The sequence below is a fragment of the Bacillus rossius genome, chromosome 1 (genome assembly GCF_032445375.1).
Source record: "Bacillus rossius redtenbacheri isolate Brsri chromosome 1, Brsri_v3, whole genome shotgun sequence".
In the NCBI taxonomy this organism is placed as follows: domain Eukaryota; kingdom Metazoa; phylum Arthropoda; class Insecta; order Phasmatodea; family Bacillidae; genus Bacillus; species Bacillus rossius.
Genome location: NC_086330.1, coordinates 106,568,343 through 106,587,902, shown reverse-complemented (window position 1 = coordinate 106,587,902; position 19,560 = coordinate 106,568,343). Strand labels below are relative to the sequence as shown.

The following is a 19,560-nucleotide window of genomic DNA, read 5'->3' as shown; positions in this document are numbered from 1 at the left end:
GACTCCTAAACAAAAAGCTGTTTTGTTGTCTCATGAAAAAAGAATCTGTCAACATTGTTTCGAAAGAAAATCTTTAGTTATGAGCATTACGCGTAAGTATGTATATAATTTTTGAAAATACCTGACCCGAGAACTTGATACTTATAAGTACTTAGGCTACTTATTAAATATAAATGGAGTCACATTAGTAGATCGCATCCTTGCGAGGCCTGGGTGGGTCTTTAGTTGTTTAAAGCAAACATGTTATTTTTATTTTTTTTAGCTTGAGTAGCAATATACCTTAACCCTGACAGGTTAAAGTAAAATAACATTAATGAAACGATGTAAGGTGAATAACATCAGCCTGTAACATACATTTATGTAAAATTATTCTTTCTCTCTCTTCCACTCCGTTGACTAAAAGATAATCACACGTGCTGTTGTATTATCTCAGCAGGCTCTTTGCTTTTGATTAAAGTCACCTCGTGCCAACCAAATGAAACGAGACACTTACAATAGAGCCTTTACTGTAAACTACCCTGTACTCAGGTTTGTGGGGTGGGGGGAGGCGCATGGAATGCACATAATCGCTGCCTAGAAATTTAATCTTGCCACTGGCTGTTGACTACGGGAGCACGTAGAAACCTTTGGAGGAATCGTAATAGGCTACTTAAAGCTCTAGCTCGATCGAGACAAAAGAGCTCTTAAAAGTTTCAGTTGAAATCTATAGAAATATATCGTTTGTTAAAAAAAAATTGTATTTTAACATAAAAAAGTCTATTTTTATTTAAAAAAATCAAGCGGAAATTTCAATTTGATCATTTTGATTGCTAAAAGAAAACAAAAATAAAAACAGAGAACTTCAAATTTTCTATTCGTGTTCGCACGCCTCTTCGTATCCGCCTGTGATTTGCAAACCACCAGAAATACTGCGTGTAGGATCTTGTCACACCATGAATCGAGCATATTTTTCTTCGCAGTTTATGGCGAGTAAAATAACAACAGAGAATATGTCCTGGCGCTGTACACGTGTTTCCACAAACTATGGGCTTGTCGAGTTCAGAGTTGGTTGTGAGTCCAGCAAACAGCTAGTGGTCTCTGTCCGGTGGAATTATAGAAGTGGAACACTACATTTAAATTTAGTTATTTTGCAGATATTTTTAACTGTGGCCTGCATGTTTGATGCCCAACCATTCGTTTTACCCTCGTTACGCGGAGCCTAATTAATACATAGTAAATATTTTTTGGTTGATGTAATTTGTTCAAACTTGGCCCTGAAACGCCGGTCTTAAGTTCTGTCATCGATGCCGGAGGTCTAGAAACATTTAAAAGCTTCGGAAATAAAGGCGTTTGAAAGTGCGACAATGGCATGAAAACTGCACTGAAAATAAATGTTCAGAAGTGACTAACCAAATATTTTATTATTATTAAAATTGCAAAAAGTTTCAGTTTTGGTAAAATATATGTTTTTAGTAAAATTAATCACATGGCTCTGTTGTTACGTATTTATTGATGACTTTTTTTTTGTACTCAGAAATAATTTTGCAGTCAATACCAGTGAATTATTTTACCACAACAAACTACTTTTGATAGAAACACTTATGGTTTAAACTGGTTTTAGGCCACAACTATTGTTTATCGTTTAATATTGCAAAACTGCCATCGTCAAGCCTGGGGTCACATATCAAGATATTTCCTGACGTTCCAAAATAGTGTCTATTGACAGTACCTATTATTACAACTGTAGTAAATCGAAAAAATTGAATACTTAACGACAATGTCTTTACATACACTATTTAGTTCAAGTACACCAATAAATTATGTGACGTGCTTTAAAAAATTCGAATTTCATGACCACGCGCCATAACGGTTATTTAATTTTCTTTTAGTTTTTATTATTTGAGGGCACATGTGTTTCGCCTCAATGTTTCTTAAGTAATATTCACTAAATATGAGGGTCATTCAAATATAAACAGGATTTTTTTTATACATATTAATTGGTGATTTATGAAAATAAAAGTGAAATGCTTTGTTTTTCTACGTAGTTTCTTCCAACAGAAATCCACATCGGATGAGAAGCCTTTTGATCCCTTCACGAAAAAAAAAAAAACATTGTTGTCTCAGTAACCAGTTGCGCACGTACTTTTCAACCACAGCGTCGCGTCGTCTGAAATCTTTCCCCTCCTGATGCCTCCTCCCACAATCTCGACCTTGACAGTAAAATTCAATTTATTTAAATTTGGCCAAAAAAATTCGAAAAAATTTATATTTATATACATATATATGGTTTACTTCAAATTTTTAGTTACTTAAACGATTTCTGTCCTCGGTTCGATTCCCGGCGAGAATAAGAAGAAGAGGAATGTAGCACTTGACCCTCTTATCTTTAGCCCTCTGGGGTTTTCTATGTTCTGTTTTTCGTGATACTTTGATTTGTGGTATTTCATACCATCAAATCGGGGAAATTTATTTGATAACCCTGCACTTTTGCAAGCCCCGGGACCCCCATGGGCGTGGGTAACGAATCACGGCGTACACGCAATCGGAATTTGGCTGATCAGACAGTTGGCTGTGTCCAAAGCTGCTTGACCTTATCAGCACTACTGGCGCCGCATGCCGTTCTCCCACATGGGACCCCTCAAAACGCCAAGAATACCCGTGGTCTGGTTGAGGCCTATCTAACCTCTCCTAGCTTATCAGGCTAGTAACCGGAGCTGTCTCGCCGCTCATCCGTCAGCCCTAAGCGATAAGGGCACCACTGCCAAGTACGAAGCCGACACCAATCGTGGTCCAGGGCCGTAGAGAAAACCTCAACGGGGATCCTTTACCAATAAGAGGGACCACCCCGTACTACCACCAATTTCGGTGGTGCTGTCTTACGTGGTGGGCAGCCACGAGAGGACCTCGGTGAGCGCATACTTCAGTCACTCTACCAATCTCGCTATGACCTCTGGAGATTTACAGCTACCCAACCCGGTTGCGACTGGTCATCAAAGACTGACCGGTGCAGGTTCGGGCCACTGGATAGCCTCGTTAAAAAATCTGCTATTAATATATTCATTGATTCAATCGATTTATATCATTTGTTTGATACTTGATCGATGAAAAAAGGAAATTTTAGGTTAAAAAATATTCTTATTTAATAAAATATGGTGGAAAATACTAAAAGCAGCTTATTTACCTATCCAACCTGCCAGTAGTAAGTCATTGAGGACATATTTACCGCCATCTTGAAAAATCGTAATAATTAACCTAGAAATTCGGAAAAAATTTAAAAAAATCATAAAAAAAATTATTTATCGAAATAAACATTGTCGCAATAGATTCAAGATGGCGGGTGTGACTTAAGAATTTATTATTATTTTTATTAAGCATTTTAAAATAAATATATTACATGTTTACTCTCGCCGGGAATCGAACCGAGAACCGCATTTGATTAAGTGACTAAACATTTGAAGTAAACAATTTTATATATATATTTTATTTTTTGCAAAATTTTTTGGACAAAAATTAAAGAAATTGAATCATACGGTCAAGGTCAAGGTCATCCAAGATGGGGTGCTGTCATAACTTAGAAACACACAACTTAGAAACACATAACCTGAATTTTCTACGTTATGACAGTTCTAAGTTATGACTTTCTACGTTATGACGTTTCTAAGTTGTATGGTTCTGCGTTACGTGTTTCTAAGTTACGTGTTTCTAGGTTATGACAGTTCTAAGTTGTGTTTCTAAGTTGTGGTAATTCTATGTTATGAGTTTCTACGTTATGACGTTTCTAAGTTGTGTGGTTCTGTGTTGTGTGTTTCTAAGTTGTGTGTTTCTAAGTTATTATCTTTATAAGTTGTGTATTTCTAAGTTACGTGGATTTTTACAAGTTTTCTAAGTTATGACAGTTCTAAATTGTGACTTTCTAAGTTATGTGGTGTTCCCATCCAAGATGACTGCTAGAGGCTTGGTGGGTCTTGTTGTTGGTGAATTTAAGTCTCTTTGGGGAATTTTATTTCTTTCTAAGGCGAAAGTGTTTTGAGGTTTTATGATTTTCGAATTTTTTAAGGAATAAAACGGGAAATTTTCACTAAAAAAAGGGAATTTTCCTTTGGGATAGAGACATTTTTAATTTGAAAATTATTTGAGTTTTTTGGCGGAATTTTTCCTAAAAATTTGGAAATATGGGCGGATTTGACGAATATTGGGCAAATTTGGACAAATTTTAAAGATAAAGGTCAAAGGTCGTCATAAAATATGACCCCCGTGTCATCACAATCCAATATGGCGGGCACCGACATCTCACGAGAATCTCTGCGCTCGGAGTAACTTGACAATTTCAATCTACAGCCGGACGCTAGTCTTCGAATTAACTCTCTCTCTCTCTCTCTCTCTCTCTCTCTCTCTCTCTCTATATATATATATATATATATATATATATATAGGTATTAAAATAACATATATATAGTACTTTCAACTAAGAGTTTAATAAATACTTTATCTAACCTGTTATTTTAATACCTACATATATTTTTAGTTTTATTTAAATCTTCGGGGACTGTTTTTTTTTTCGTTCTGAAGCAAATTAATGGTAGACAAATAAACCGATATTGTGCCGAAAACGAAACGGTGAAGACATTAGGTTAGAGCTTTTTCGCGTGATTTTACAGTTTGTTTGTACTCATCATGATTTTCATTGGCGAACATTGTTCATGACGTCAGATTTTGATGGTGCTGACTGACTTGTCTGACCTCGGGAGTTCAAGTTCGTCAGCTGTGGTCATACAGATCCACTCCACCTGAATGTACCATCAGCATCTGACGGTCATAGTTCGCGTGTACCATTCAAATTCCATATCCGCATCTGCACCACAGCTCTGACTCATCAGACAAATGCGACTGCGTGAATGTGGCAGGCCCTTCATTCTATCCTTATAATTCGACACCTTTTGTCGAATAAGCATGGTTGTGTAAGGCGTTTTGAACTACTTATATTACTTTAGATCACTTGTCACCTCCATTATAGTATATTGGCTTAGAATAAGTTGCGTTAATATGCCAAATATTACAATTGTAAAACTTTAACACCTCTTCTGAATAAAACAAGATTAATTACTTTTCCAAAAGTTTAAAAATTTGCATGTAGGTGTGTATATAAGTTTCGTGCTTAAACTGCGTAACTTCAAGAATAAATGCAGAAATTACTTTAAAAAGATAATGGCTTCGAATTCTGATGGAATTACAGATGCCTTAACGTTGCAAGACTACGTGCAGAGACGCTTCGTACTGTACAATCACATTCTAGCAATAAATATTGGCATGTAAAAAAATGATTTTACCTATATCTTCAAAATAATTGCTGCTAGGGATTTGAAAACTTTTAAAATGCTTTTAAGTTAAAGACTAAATATTTATTGATTTGTGATTTTTAAAATTTTCACTTAATAACCATTTTTTCACTTATTATATTGTATCCAATTTATCTTTTTGTCTGGTTATTTGTTTCTTTTTCCCAGATCAAATCGAAAGTAATTATATGGGTTCCTTTTCATATAGAACACAAGAAAGAATTATTTACAATTCACCTTGGTGCAGAAAACGGTACTGTACTACACGCCTGTCTTAAAAAACAAGTCTCCTTTTAATATTAAAATTTTTTCTGCTATATATACATACTTTGGAAATATTCTTACACATATTTGTATATAACAATGGTTTAAAACCAAACAAGCATTAGTTATGGTATGTTGTTTACGACACACTTATTTCGGTATAAGAATCAGCCTAGTTTACAGCCAACAAAGGGATAAGAAATAAAGCTATCGTGAAGAAACTAAAGATGTTTCTAGTAATGTACAATAGTATGTTCTGGCCGAGGCTTCGGCAAGAGGAGCCAGAGGAGCCGACCGCCATCTTGGATTTTGACGTCACGGCGGCCATCGTTTGGTGTCACTTGACCTTCATAATTGGTCAAAAATGAATACAAAATTTGCCCAAATTCGCCACATTCCGCCAAAATTTCCAGTTTTTTTTTGGATTAGGATTACGCAGAAGATTCTCAAAAAAATTGAAATTTTTTTTTCTCTATTTCGAGGTAAAAATTCCCGTTTTGAAGAAAAATTACCTGTTTTAATGCCTAATAGCTGAAAAATTCCGAATTCGAAAAACCTCAAAAGACTTTTGCCTTATAAAGAACACAAATTCCTAAAAATGGCTCAAGACTCCTAAAAGCAAGCCGCCATAAGACTTAGATACAAGGACCTTGATCTTGACCGTAAAATTCAGATTCTTATATTTTCAACCAGAAATTCAGAAAAAATTCCGAACAAAATTTTTTAAAAAGTTGCTTATTTCAATTGTTTAGTTATAAATCGAATACGGTACTTGGTTCGATTCCCGGCGAGAAAAAACATGTAATTTACTAATAATAAACTAAAAAAATTCTTAATAAAAATATAATATCTTGCATCACACCCACCATCTTCGATTTTGACCAAATCGCTGCATATAACACTATGGTCACCATCTCAAAAATTCATAATTTGTATGCTATAAAATCGGGAGCAATTTTAAAATTTATAAAAGGTAATAAATATTTAAATAAAAACACTCAGCCATCATGTATTATGAAATAATTGCCGCCATCTTGAAAATCCGTAATTTGTATGCTATAAATACGGGAAATATTTTAAAATTCATAAAAAATATAATTTTAATAAAAAACATTTAAATACACTGTTGCACATTTCGTTATGGTTGCCATCTTGAATTTAGAAACATACCCGGCTGCCAGTCAGTTCCTGAAACTTGCACACAGAGAAGAGAATTATTGTGTTCAAAAATTTGAGTTAACTTACTTTAGATTTCCTAAGATTGTTACATGTATAAATAAATAATTAAATCGCGAACTGGTGCATTGGGCCCCACTACAGAAAGGATAGAGTGGCAGGTAGCCTGACGTCCAGCAGAAGGCAGTCGGCATTTAGCGAAACTATCAAATCCGCCATCGATTCGCCGTAGCCCCAGCGCCCTACGTAGCATTGAGCTATCGAGTTAAGAGTAAAGAGCTAGCTGATTAATCAACTTATACAATGTTAAGAGCTGCCAGCATGATTACCTATAAGGTGTCGTGTTTGCGATTGTTGATGGGGAACAGGATGGGGGAGAATGCGGCCACTACCCACGTGGTTTGGGAGGCCTGCAGGTTTTGAAGCCCCCTCTGGTGCCATTAGGCTCGGCGCAGCTGCAACTCCGTGTTCGTTATCTTCCCGTGGACTTTCAAAGGGGGGACGGGGGTGCCTTCCCGACAACACGTGACTGCATCGCAAAGCTCAGTTTCTCGAAGCTGGGGCCCCTCGCCTGTTCCATTTTATCCTCAGCCGGCAAGCTAGGTCGAGGCAATGACGTCATTACAGCGTAACAATAAGGCCCGTTCTACAATGGCACGGAAACGGAGACGGATCCCCCTGACCATTTCACTATTGCGTCTACTGCTTCTACAGTGCACGGAAACCGTTACGAAATATATATTTAATTTTTAAGAAAAATTTATGCTTCGAAATCATAGTATGGACAGAATTTACGTAAATAATAAATGACAGAGTTTTAATAGAACACTAGCTATTCTTGTTCTTGAAACCATTTTTAAAGAACACCGCGGCCAAGTAATCGGCTTCTATTGACCATACGTAACGTAAACGGAAGAGCTCAGCATTGCCGAGCTAATCCGTACGTGTCAGTCTATTGTAGAAACTCTGTTACGTGAGTTTCGTCTACATTAACGTGATCCTTCTCCGTTTTCGTGTAATTTTAGAACGGGTCTAAGCGTAAGGCTCGTAGTGTAAGAAATTTATGGCTGTACCCGAATACATAGGTATGCGTCCGTTGCACACTCATTACTACATCCCTTAGCAAATGAAGCCACAATGTAAAGGATGCATTTCTAAGGGATGGATGGTATATTAATACTTTTACTGTTAGCTTTACCTGTTGACGGTCATAACTAATGTGCACGTATTCAGCAACACGTAAATAACAAACGTAAACACGTTTAATTTGCACAATACTTTTAATTCTTATATTTAAAAATTTTCTTTGTCTCTGAGTTATAAAATAAACTATTTATGTTTTCAACAGATCTGTTGCTAAAACCCTGAAGCTAACGGGCGTAGAGACGCATCAGTGGGTGCGACGGCCACCTCCTCTACGGTGCATTTAGTGGATCCCTTAGCTAAGGCTAGTGTTCGGATGTAGCCTATGTATCATATGTTAACTATTAACTTACTTGTTGAATACACTGGCGGCATAAGCTCGATGGCATGTTTGCTTCATAGCACATTTAGCTCACTCGAATACTTGCACACGTTATTGTACACTACCTGTACACTCGCCTGTACGCTTGTATACTCGCTCACTAGTACACGTGTTTCAAGCACTTGTGTAGCCTAAAAATTCGTAAAACTCTTGATTGGTTACAGATTTGTGTGAAGATATATTTACCAACTGTGACAGTGCGATTGTAATCAACTTCAAGTGATCATGATGCAGTTGAACCTAGTCAAGATAAAATAATAAAATTTCAAGCGTCTTTTACTTGCCTTTGAGAATATCACATAACATATGGTAAAAAAATCTGTGACAAAAGACCACATAAAAATTGAAAAAAAAAAAAAATTCTGTGCTTTTACAAAAAATTCCTTTGGAAACCAGTTGGCAAGAAAGTTTGTAATACTACAATAAGCATATTTTTAATTTGTACAACACATAGCTATGTTTTTTTGTATATATGAAATACGTTTTTCGAGATCGTGATTATTTCTTATGAAATTGGTGAATAGTTTTGTTTTAATTTATTTTTAATTCAAGCGTATTTTTTTAACAACGGAAGAGATAATTGAATATACAATAATTGTACTTTATTTTTTGTATCATTCTTATTAATGTTCGGAGCTTCAACTGGAAAGCTATTCAGGGAAAGGTTTGCAAATAACTTTGACTATTGGAGGTACTGGGAAAACACAAAGCATAAATGCCAGGGAAGGAATCCTAACCCAGTATTACTGTGAACACTATTTTGTAGCAATACAGTTGTTTTCATGCAAAATGTACACATTTACAAATATCTGTAATTTCACGTGAATATTTCTGTTTCATTTACAAAAAAATACCGCGTGGCATCCGTAAGAATTTCCAAAAACCAAATCGTGGAACGCCAGGCGTGGGCGCTGGAATGGTCGTGTCTAGGGCCAGTCCGCGAGTGGACAGGGCCCTTCTCTAATCGACTTAAAATCACTAACTAACCACCTAATTTATGGCCACTGAATAAGCAAAATTAGAGAGTAGCCTTCTCTTTAAACAATTTTTTAACACCTAATCATTTACAGTGGTATAATATGAGTGGCACTTCATATTTAAGAAATTCAGGTTTTTTGAAAAGGACTTACGGGTCCTCAGAAAGAAACTTAAAAATGCATTTCAAAGAAAATTTAAAAAAAAAAAATTGGGGAAGGACCCCTGGATCCCCACGCTTGTTTGAAGGTATCCATACCTCTCCCCCATGCGCCCCCCCCCCCCCCCCCCAGACCCCCAGAAACAGACCTATCAAAATCTTATTCTTCTAGCTTCCTTCGGTCCCCTCTTACACAATCCAGGCCGCGCCCGTGTAGACGGATCAGCGGAGACCATCTTCCCGACCTCTGCGCGCTGTGTTCTGCCGGCCCCGTCGGCCCAGACCACTCGCCGCCTGGTCTGCCCTAGTTCTCGTCCTTCTGTCCTTACTCCTGCAAGCAGTTCCGAAAATGCTCGCTCTTTCAAACGTCACTGTTTTGTACGGGTACGTAAAATACTGTAGAATCCATATAAAAACTTAACCATCTATACTTTTACTTTCAAAGATTTGCTACCTGACATTTGGATTGACAGCAGTCGTGTACCATGACACAACTTACCGCCGTGGTGGTCCAACACTCTTCTTCACCGTAAGCTGCAGGGCTGCTGGTCAGCAGCGCGGGAAGTTCAAAATCCTCACGTCTCTAACACCGTACACTAATATTTACATATGCTGTTTACACGTACACATTAACACTGAAGGAGATTTTTGAACTCCGCTTTAAAATATTTTTTAAAAAAAATTCTTTCCACCACGTTTCCAAAGGGCGAATCCTCACAAGGGATGCCGATGCGTCCCTACATGCTTCCACTAAACTCGAGATTTCTAGGGATGCGATAATAGCATCCATTGATGCGTTCCTGCGTCATTAGATTCCGAGTTTCTGTGTAAGATTTGTTGAAAAATATGAATAGTATAACTATATATCTGAGACAAAGAAAAATGAAAATATTAATATTATAAGTGCTAGTTGCAGTACCCGGCGTTCCCCAGTCTGAACACAGATAAATATATTATTCGCGAGCTAAAGCAAAATGGATAGCGCTATATAACAATGTGGTGGACATAGAGAAATGACACACAATTGCTGTTTGTATGTCTATGACATGATTTTTTGTTTTCCTTTGGCGATCGGTTGAACGGTTTAGAATTTGATGCCCTACAGCGTCACCTAGTGGTAAGTTACAGATAAAATGGATAGCATAAAAACGTTTTCCATGAAATAACACTTCGATGTGCCAACTTTCATAGCGATCGGTCAAACGGTGTCGGAGTTTATTGACGTCATACATAAATACCAACGTCCAATTTTATGTATATATAAATGTTTTGGTGAACTTAAACTTATAAGTGTATTTAATGTCCATTGTAACTATTTCTAATATTGTGGGATTTATGACAAAATGTATATTTTGATCGCTGAAAACACGCCATTGAACGGTGTAGCTAATGCCTGCACTTACGACAGTGCCTGCGCGCCGTCAGACCCACACACGTCAGTTTCGCCGTACAGGCGATCTGAAGGTCCAGCTTCATAAACGCTTCAGTTATAGTCCGTGTCACGTAACTCGTCTCAGTTTCGACAGTTCTCAGAAGTAGTACCAGGGGTCCGCAATGCCCGAATGTCCCTTGCAAAGCACCACATGGTGTTCGTTTACACTGACCACCCCATGAAGGTGTTTACAAGCACTCTTGACAGAACAACAGCGTCAGGACACCGAGACCATTATAACTGTACTATTGAGAACTGTCGAATTTGAGACAAGTCGGGATCAAAGCTGAGGTGGACGCAGAGCAGTGATGAATGCCTGACCTATATTGGGTGCGTACTGCTGTGGAATAAATCGAACACGATGAAAATCCTGAATGTGCTACTAGAAATCAGTTAAGGTAAATATTGTACGAATAGGGACAGTATGAGAAACTGGTAAAAAATACTCGAACTAGGCGGCGTGGAGTGTACCTATGTTTTAAAGTGCGTGAAACTAGTTTTTCAGTAGTGGGATCTATCGGCGTGGAGTGTAAAATAACTTGAAAGAAATCCATTAAAGTGTCTCGCGCTTTGCCAATGCTAATTAGCAGAGAGTCCCATATTGTCTATATTTAGGTACTCATCTTCTTCAGCTATTGCAGGCGGAATGAACCAGTCCCGTGGGTAGGGAGATATCTCGACAGAAAGATGTCAGCTCCGATCAATAAATGACACGCGGCATTATTGGCTTGTTGCAGTCGTAGGCCTTCGCCCCAGCTGTGTTTGCCTCGCTTGTTGACACGGCTGCGCAGGCGGATCTCTTGTTGGGTTCCCCTGGCTATTTCTCGGGGTGCACACTCCTTTCCAGACCTTCTTTTCCCTTATACTCGCCCTTCTCTTGTGCCTCTCCCTTGTTTCTGCTGTGTAACATCTTAGCTGTCGGCATACCGCATTTGGTGGGAGAAATTTTGTGAATGCGACGGAAATGTGTAACCACGATGCTGCCGTCTGTGGCGGATTGCACTAACACAAAAAGAAAAACTTAAAGTACTGACTGTTTAGTGAATTTTAACAAGATGAGCTGTATTTTAATAAAATTCCTTGTCGAACATCAGGTCCATCATTGGGGTTTAGTATTTTTTCAAGTCTTTTTCGCATTTACCGAAGTCGTTTCATTATATAGTTTAAAATTTCGCTCTACTAGTCGAATTATTCTAGCGGCGTGTGCGGAAACTACGTGTGATTCGCTTTTAGAAATGTATTTTAAAACACATTTAGCGTATAATTTTCACGCTCGCCATTATTTTAAGGAATTTTACATTAAATTTCGTGACAGAGTTTCATATTATAAGTGTATTTGAAACACGAGAACACCTGAATTTTCTCGTTACCGAGGTTAGATGTTACAAATTACTGGCGAGCACTAACGACTCGCTCACATTTTTTTTTGACGTGATAACGTCTTATAAATCGATGAACGCCGGCTGCACGCACGAAAAAGCATTACTTATTGTCACGTTCCGCCTGAGCCGAGCGTGCAAGAACCCGCCAACAACCGTGCGAGAAAATCTTCTATAATATCAAACAGGTTAAGGCGGGCTTTTTAAAAGCAACAATTAAAAAAATTAGTTTTATTTGTCCAATTTCGTCATTTCGAATTAACAATATATTGACATTGATTTGATTTCAGTTTTTTCTATAATTAATTGTTCGTGATTATATTTAAACAAATTATTTAGATGAAATTTGCAAAAACTGTAAATAATATTTGAAAATTAAAAAGTATGCAATTTTTCATCATTGTTTACTTACTAGCTGCAGTACCCAGCGTTGCCCGGGCTGAACACAGGGTGAAGGGGAACTGTTTAGAGATCAGATGTAGTTAGTAATTGTCTTCTTAATTTGAATGTCAAGTATGCAAAATAATTTATATCACTTTCAGATCCCGACAGACGTTGTTCTCTCAGTTTATAGTTATTTACCTGGTCTGTATGTAATCTAGACTCTATAAAGCAACATAGAAAAAAAACTGAGAAATAAGGGATTACTAATATTGAAAAGATTCCATTATCTAGCTAATGCTCGGCATGCATTGCAATGCCTCATTCAGTTTTGTTTTGTAATATGTTTGAAGTAGTTACACATATACAAATAATCTATCCATGTCTCTAAATATATATTTATCTCTATCTAAATCTATAGTCCTATATATCTATGTATCTCTCTATATGTATTTATCTCTTTATATCTACATATATACCTCACACTATCTCTATGTATTCTATATGAGGGTACTGATTGCTTCGTTGTTAATATCACACGGGTGTTTTTTACTTGTATGGGAAAATTAAGAATGATAAGGCATCTAGTGCGTGGCAACAATGTTAATAGGCAATAGGAAATAAAATTATAGCGCCTGCGGCATTGTCAACACACACTTCGTACGTGTACTGCATGTTGTATCTAACCCCCTCCAACGCATTTGATTCTAAATTGGACTTTCAGTAAGGATCCCTAATGTTATTGATAATATAATATAGCATATAGCCTTCCTCGATAAATGTACTATCCAACACTGAAAGAATTTTTCAAATCGGACCAGTGGTTCCTGAGATTAGCGCGTTCAAACAAACAACCAAACAAACAAACTCTTCAGCTTTATAATATTAGTATAGATGACGTTATCACGTAAAATTATCGTCCGTAAACCAACTTTACAGACAACCCCCTTTTTTTTTGGTTATGTTATCTCCCTCACGCGCAAGCAGTGAGCAGAGAAAGGTCATAAAACTGTTTAAATGATTCATGCATTGGAGAAGATTGATTCTTTCCTTTTTATGGACATACACCATATACTTACTTGAGTCTCGTCGACCTAAACTGCGTATTTTAATTGTTATTATTATTTTTTTTAAATTAATGCTACTGGTAATTCCAAATTTTTCAGATCAAGTTGATTTAGTACTACAGTCATGGTGTACGTGCATAAAAAAATTTGAAATTAATCTTTCCCGTGACCCATTGCAAGAATCATTCAATTAACGTATTAAAGCCCTAATGGCCCAGTTATGCATCGGTCATTTCGGAACTGGGAAAGAAAATGATAAAACCAGCAATGTCGCATGTCTATGAAAGATGTTTTGAAATGACATCGGAACAGCCACACTCTCAAACACCTTCCAAAAAAGTAGGTCTAATAATGTTTAGAGGATTGGATCAATTCTGTTTTTTATTACCCATTTTGCATATAGGTTTGGTAGTAAAATATGATGGTTGTTTCACGAAACCAGTCTGTCAGAATCGTTTACGGACGTTAATCTTTAGGATTCATAAAGGAAGCCCGCGGTAATTCGTTTGGGGTCGTTGTTTGGGGGGGGGGGGGAAGAGATTTGCATGGCCTGATAGTTTTGAGCGTGGGTTTTAACCGACACAATTAATCTTTGGATAGGGTAATTGTGTGTCGTATATAACTCATATTTTGACCTATATGCATGCAATAAGCAGAAAACTTTAAAATATAAAATATACAGAAAGTTTTCCATGAAACATAGTTTTGACGTTTACATATATCAATCCCGTTTTACGGTCACGATTTTGCAAGCGCAAGCGGGCCTCTCAGTGAGGGGCTTCTGAATTCCAACCCCTCCCCCCTTCTCTAGGGATATATACCCATGACGTATTTCAATGTACCCCAAAACATTTCCAGAGCACTAACCATGTCCACGGAGCTGTCCCAGACGTTGCCTTCTGACGCCTCAGAGGGACTAATGAAACAGTCTAGCGATATAGCGCCGTCTGGTCGGGGTTTGTGTGTGTTAGTGAGACGAGATGATAAGCGCGACGCTCGCTGGTATTTCTAGCGTGGTATCGTCTCTAAGCGCAAGGCTCTGATCTGGTGCGGAGTCTTCTCTGTGAAATTTGAGCGGTGACCGTAACATTATATGGCCTAGAAATTAACACAAAGGTGTAATGCAAGGCCTTTAAGTGTTCTCAAGAATCTTTACCGGTTGTTTTACGCCTAAAAAATTACTCCGAAAGCACGCCTTTTAACCATTTTCACTGTTCTAAAAACACAGTTTGAAAACTTAATCCGAAATCAGATGTAATTTTCGGCCCTCAGCGAATTCTTAAATGCTTCTCGGAACTAGACCCCACTTGGATATCCGGAGTAGTTTTGAAATCGCGCTGTTTTTCCTGAAGCTCCGCGCACCGTGCGCGGAAGAGGACTGTGTTCGACACCCCACTGCCGGGCCCATGTGGAGATCCCACTCCACGTAGATGCTGGAGTGTTGCTGCCATGTTAGACAGGCAGAGGCGGCTCTAGACTGCGCGGGGCCCTAGTTCATTTACTTTTGCGAGGCAATAATATTTAGCCGGAAAGGGGGGAGGGGAAGCTCGGGGTTCAGAACAGCTCCCTGAGAAACAAACGAGCTCCCGGGGAAAACGAAAAATAAACTCTTTAAATTAACATTTTAAAACTAACCAGGAACCTAAATTTCGACTATGGTTTTGTTAATTTAGTTATATCTTAAAAGTAAAAAAATGAATAACAATAAAGGTGAATTTAATATTATTATATCCAAATAAATAATTGTTGCGTAATGTAATGAGTATGGCTAGACAATTTAATGACAAAAAATGTTACTTGCAGTTGCGTCGGTATAGTAAAGCCGCTGGCGTGGTGACCTTCTGGGTGGTTGCCCGCTTGCCTGCCCTGAGTCGCCCATGTGCAGGGCGGATCTGAACTCTGCCCACAGGTTCGGCTGCAGGTTCTACTTGAAAACAATGAGTTAAAACATATCCACAACTTACTGTCCAAAGTGCTTCCCAAATGTGCCTTTTGAAGCTGGAAAAACAGTTTACTCGAAAAATTACCAGAAAATGTTCACATATATAAAAAAAAAGAATAAAGTTCTAAAACGATAGAAAAATCTTGTTTGTTTCATAAAATTATTTCACTGAATTAATGGCGTTCTCCATCTTTATTTCTCATAATTAATGTGATGCTGAAGTATATTGTGGTTTTTATATGTTTCTTATTAATCCGTCTGTATAGATAACTTTTGTTATGAAATAAAATTTTCCTTTAAAATATCTTAATAGACGTGTACCTAACTGAATAAATGCCCCTGATTTGTAGCAGCGCTAGCACACTGGGCGTTGCGAGTGTTGCGTACCTGTAGGCGTTGAAGTTTATCGCTCTAAATTTTATGTTAACTTTTTTTACAAAACGAAGTTAAAGGTCTAACACAATTTAATATGTTTTTTATTTTGTTCAATTAAATACTTTTCATTCTCTTAGTGTTTTTAAATATTCTCAATTTAATCTGCAATAAACCAGTTGGTCAGCTCCAACTTTAAGGACATACACCAGCCGTGGGAAACAGTTTAGACCCTAAGTCGAGTCTATGTTTTTGGTACAACATGGGTAACTCGGCCAGGGCCGTCGAAACAAACCTAGGGTCCAGTGTCAGGCAGTTTGGTCGGGCCCGCTCCCCATTTCTTTATGTGCAACTTTTTAAACTCCACATTAAAAGAAAAAGTCTCAAACGTTACCGTGGCCATAACTGTAAACGTGAACTTTGTGTATTGCACAACTTGTCTCCAAGTAATAAATGTGTATTTCACATCTCGACCAGGGAAAACTCATGCTTTCAAAAATAAATAAATCTCGTAAATTAAACTGCGGCCCCCCCCCCCAATAATTCTTGACTTTTTTCCTTGAGGGGAAAAGGGGGGGGGGCGGCGGCGAAGAATATTTTCACTTTCTATAGTAGACAATATTTAAGGCTTTTTGACCCCTCAGAGAATCGAACAGCGGCCCAGTAGCTTCCAACTGCCAGATTAAGAAAGCTAAAGAGCAAACAGTCGCTTAAAAAAAGCCAAGTTTTGGTACGTGGAAGAACCAAGGAGTGGTGTAGGCGTTCTCTATCAGGTTCTTAAAGACAAATAAATATGTATAGTAGTTCATAAGTAACGGCGTGATCACGATACAAAGAGAATACGTCCATATATTTTCAAGTATCAAAAATATCGTTTTATTCAGTTAGATAACAAAACAGTGTTAACAGCACGTCACACGTGTCTAATAAACCTCGTGGAAAATTGATCACAGAAAAGCCAAAATATCTAAGATACATATAAATTCCACTGAAGTTTACAAAAAAAAAAATGATATCATATAAGACCTCACAATATTCAAGTATCGTTAGTAGAAATGGTTCGCTATGATTAAAATAATACGTGACGTATAGTATATCAAAAGTGATCGCACACATTTACAATGAAGGTACAATATAGCCTAAGCACCTACAGAAGCGCATAGTATCAAACAGTTGCAGTTACGTAATTTACGTGTTACATGAAATTTCTATCGTTAACAACAGGACTACACATAAACCCTGATTAAACACGAGAAAGCATAACGAAACGCGAAATACGTTTCCCGGGTACCTGATCATAACAAACCGCAGGCAGCAGTACAAGTTACCCAGTAGCGTCACTAACACGTCAAGTTAAAAGTTAACAAAAATTTTAACGGGCAGAATGAAATTAAGTACGCCCCAGGATAAACACGCTGGCATGTCAATGCAAAACATGTGATTCGCTTAACAGGGTAGACGAGTCTCAGCACGCGCAGTCCAGTGAGACACAGAGCACGTACCATGTCGTATCCGAGCTGAACATTTGATCCGAACGTAAATGTGTCGCAAAACAAACACCAACAGTAATGGGGAACTACAACCATGGTGCATTTACAATTACATATCCGAATGAGAGATTAGAGCTATTATACAGCGCACGGGAGATGAAACCCATTTATGTGGTGACGTTTAAGACAGTTAACTATAAAAGGAATATAATTAAAACGGACAACAACCATCGCTAAATTGAATAATAATTTGCACAAGATGGTGGCGGAAAGGAAAGCAGAAAATTTTTAATTTTAACAGGTGAATTTACATTTATGTTAAATTCGGGGCCACAGTGACGAACAAACACCAAGCCATATAAATCGACCCTACACCCGACGCCTAAACCAACGTAGCCCGTGAAATATAAATGAGAATAGGACGTTTCTGTCGCGTTATAATGCTTAAATCCCGACGTCAGTGCCAAGGCGCATGCGCAGCTCACAAGACGGAAATCGAGCTATGACAAAAAAAAAACACAACAAAACATACACGTCACTGAGGGTTTGTCAACATGTGGTGAAGCGGCGACGGGGGTATGAGGAATAGTGACGTGTCGCCGCGCTGGTTTCGAGCCGAGATTGCCAACTTCCTGGAATATCATAAAATTTCCATTGGTTTGACTATGGATTTATGATATACCTTTTTAATAGGTTACAAAATATTTCAATATTTCAGTGCAGTATAGCAACTCATCCGTATGTACTTTAAACTATAAAAAAAAGGGGGAGGGAAATGAAATTAGTTTTTCGGGATTGTGGCCCCGGGGAGGGGGAATTTCATGACCCCTCTCTCCTCGACGACACTGCAGTCGATCTTCTCTATCTCTCTCTGTTTCTTCGAAAGCACTCCGTCAGAGGCGTCAGTACTGTCCGCTGACAGATCTGGCCTCGGCCGACGAACACATAGCGCTGACACACGATTGGCGATCCCAGATCATAAGTTATACAATAAACGTCGTTTTTTTTTTTTTTCCAGAAGTACCTGTTCCACATCCATGTACCTAGGAGGAGGTCCGACTCAGACGCTATCTAGTGGCGTGGCTATGGAATTACACCAGCCCGTTGATAGCACGAGAGAGTTGTCGCGGAAACGGAAGGGCGCTTACAGGTAAGTTCGCTAACGCGACTCACAATTTTCGTCATTAAAGGTTTACTATTACCTATATATTTCTAGTGTGGTTTAAGGTAGGCTCTAATGCCGAAGTTTCTGTCTATACTACAATTTAAATAATTTATTGTTCTCACATTTATTGGTATTAAATTATTTATTGAAAATAAATGATTATTAAAAATGAGCCAAAAATGGTGAAGGGGGGGGGGGCGAGGGTTGTGAGTTGGCAAAGAAAGCGGAGAATGATGAGGTTAACTCCAGTGACGTTATTCTGAGTTATTTAACTGCACCTCATGTACATTTTTTTTGTAAATGTGTTGATCTTTTCACAGTAATACAAGTTTGATTATATTATACATAAGAAACATTATTAAAATGGCACTTCCTGCCTGGCCAATCGTAAGGATTCGGTCATGTTCGGCCACGTCCGCCGCTCGTTGCCTATGATCAAAACCCCGCTGACCATCTTGTTTGATGTCACGTCCGTCCCATCATTTTCGAAGCTCCGTCCGTATTGTCTACTAGCTGCCCGACCCGGCTTCGCACGGCTATACTAATGGAAAAAAATTAAGCCACATCTCCCATTTACAGTAATGGTAAATAAAAAAAATTCAGTAAAAATTTATTACAATGTTTTATAATATACCGGAGAGAAAATGAATACCAGCGATTGTTTCCCGACTCGTGCACGCAACGTACAACTGATGTACCCGTACTTCGCTACGGCAGTCTACAGGCAGATCACTCTTGCGCCGCTCATTATACATGCCCCTCCTTGTGGGTACGCCACTGCCGCGCGATGCCCGTTGCCATGGATACGCAGAAGGCACGATCAATGCAAAATCCTGTTCTCATGCAGACATAGTACCCACTGTTGCCTGGTTTTAACCACCCATTAGATCTAATTTTCGGAAAATGACATCCTGCGT

The 19,560-nt window shown here is 38.2% G+C and overlaps 1 protein-coding gene across 4 annotated transcripts in view; it reads left to right on the top strand.

The window, feature by feature from the left end:
* Positions 1 to 19,560, top strand: part of LOC134541563 (protein cycle) — a 320,442-nt gene that overhangs the window by 237,166 nt on the left and 63,716 nt on the right. For all 4 annotated transcript variants that reach the window (XM_063385080.1, XM_063385086.1, XM_063385105.1 and 1 more), the window contains one exon: positions 18,497 to 18,628. In XM_063385080.1, coding sequence (XP_063241150.1) covers positions 18,497 to 18,628 — 132 coding nt within the window. The remainder of the gene's footprint in view (positions 1 to 18,496; positions 18,629 to 19,560) is intronic.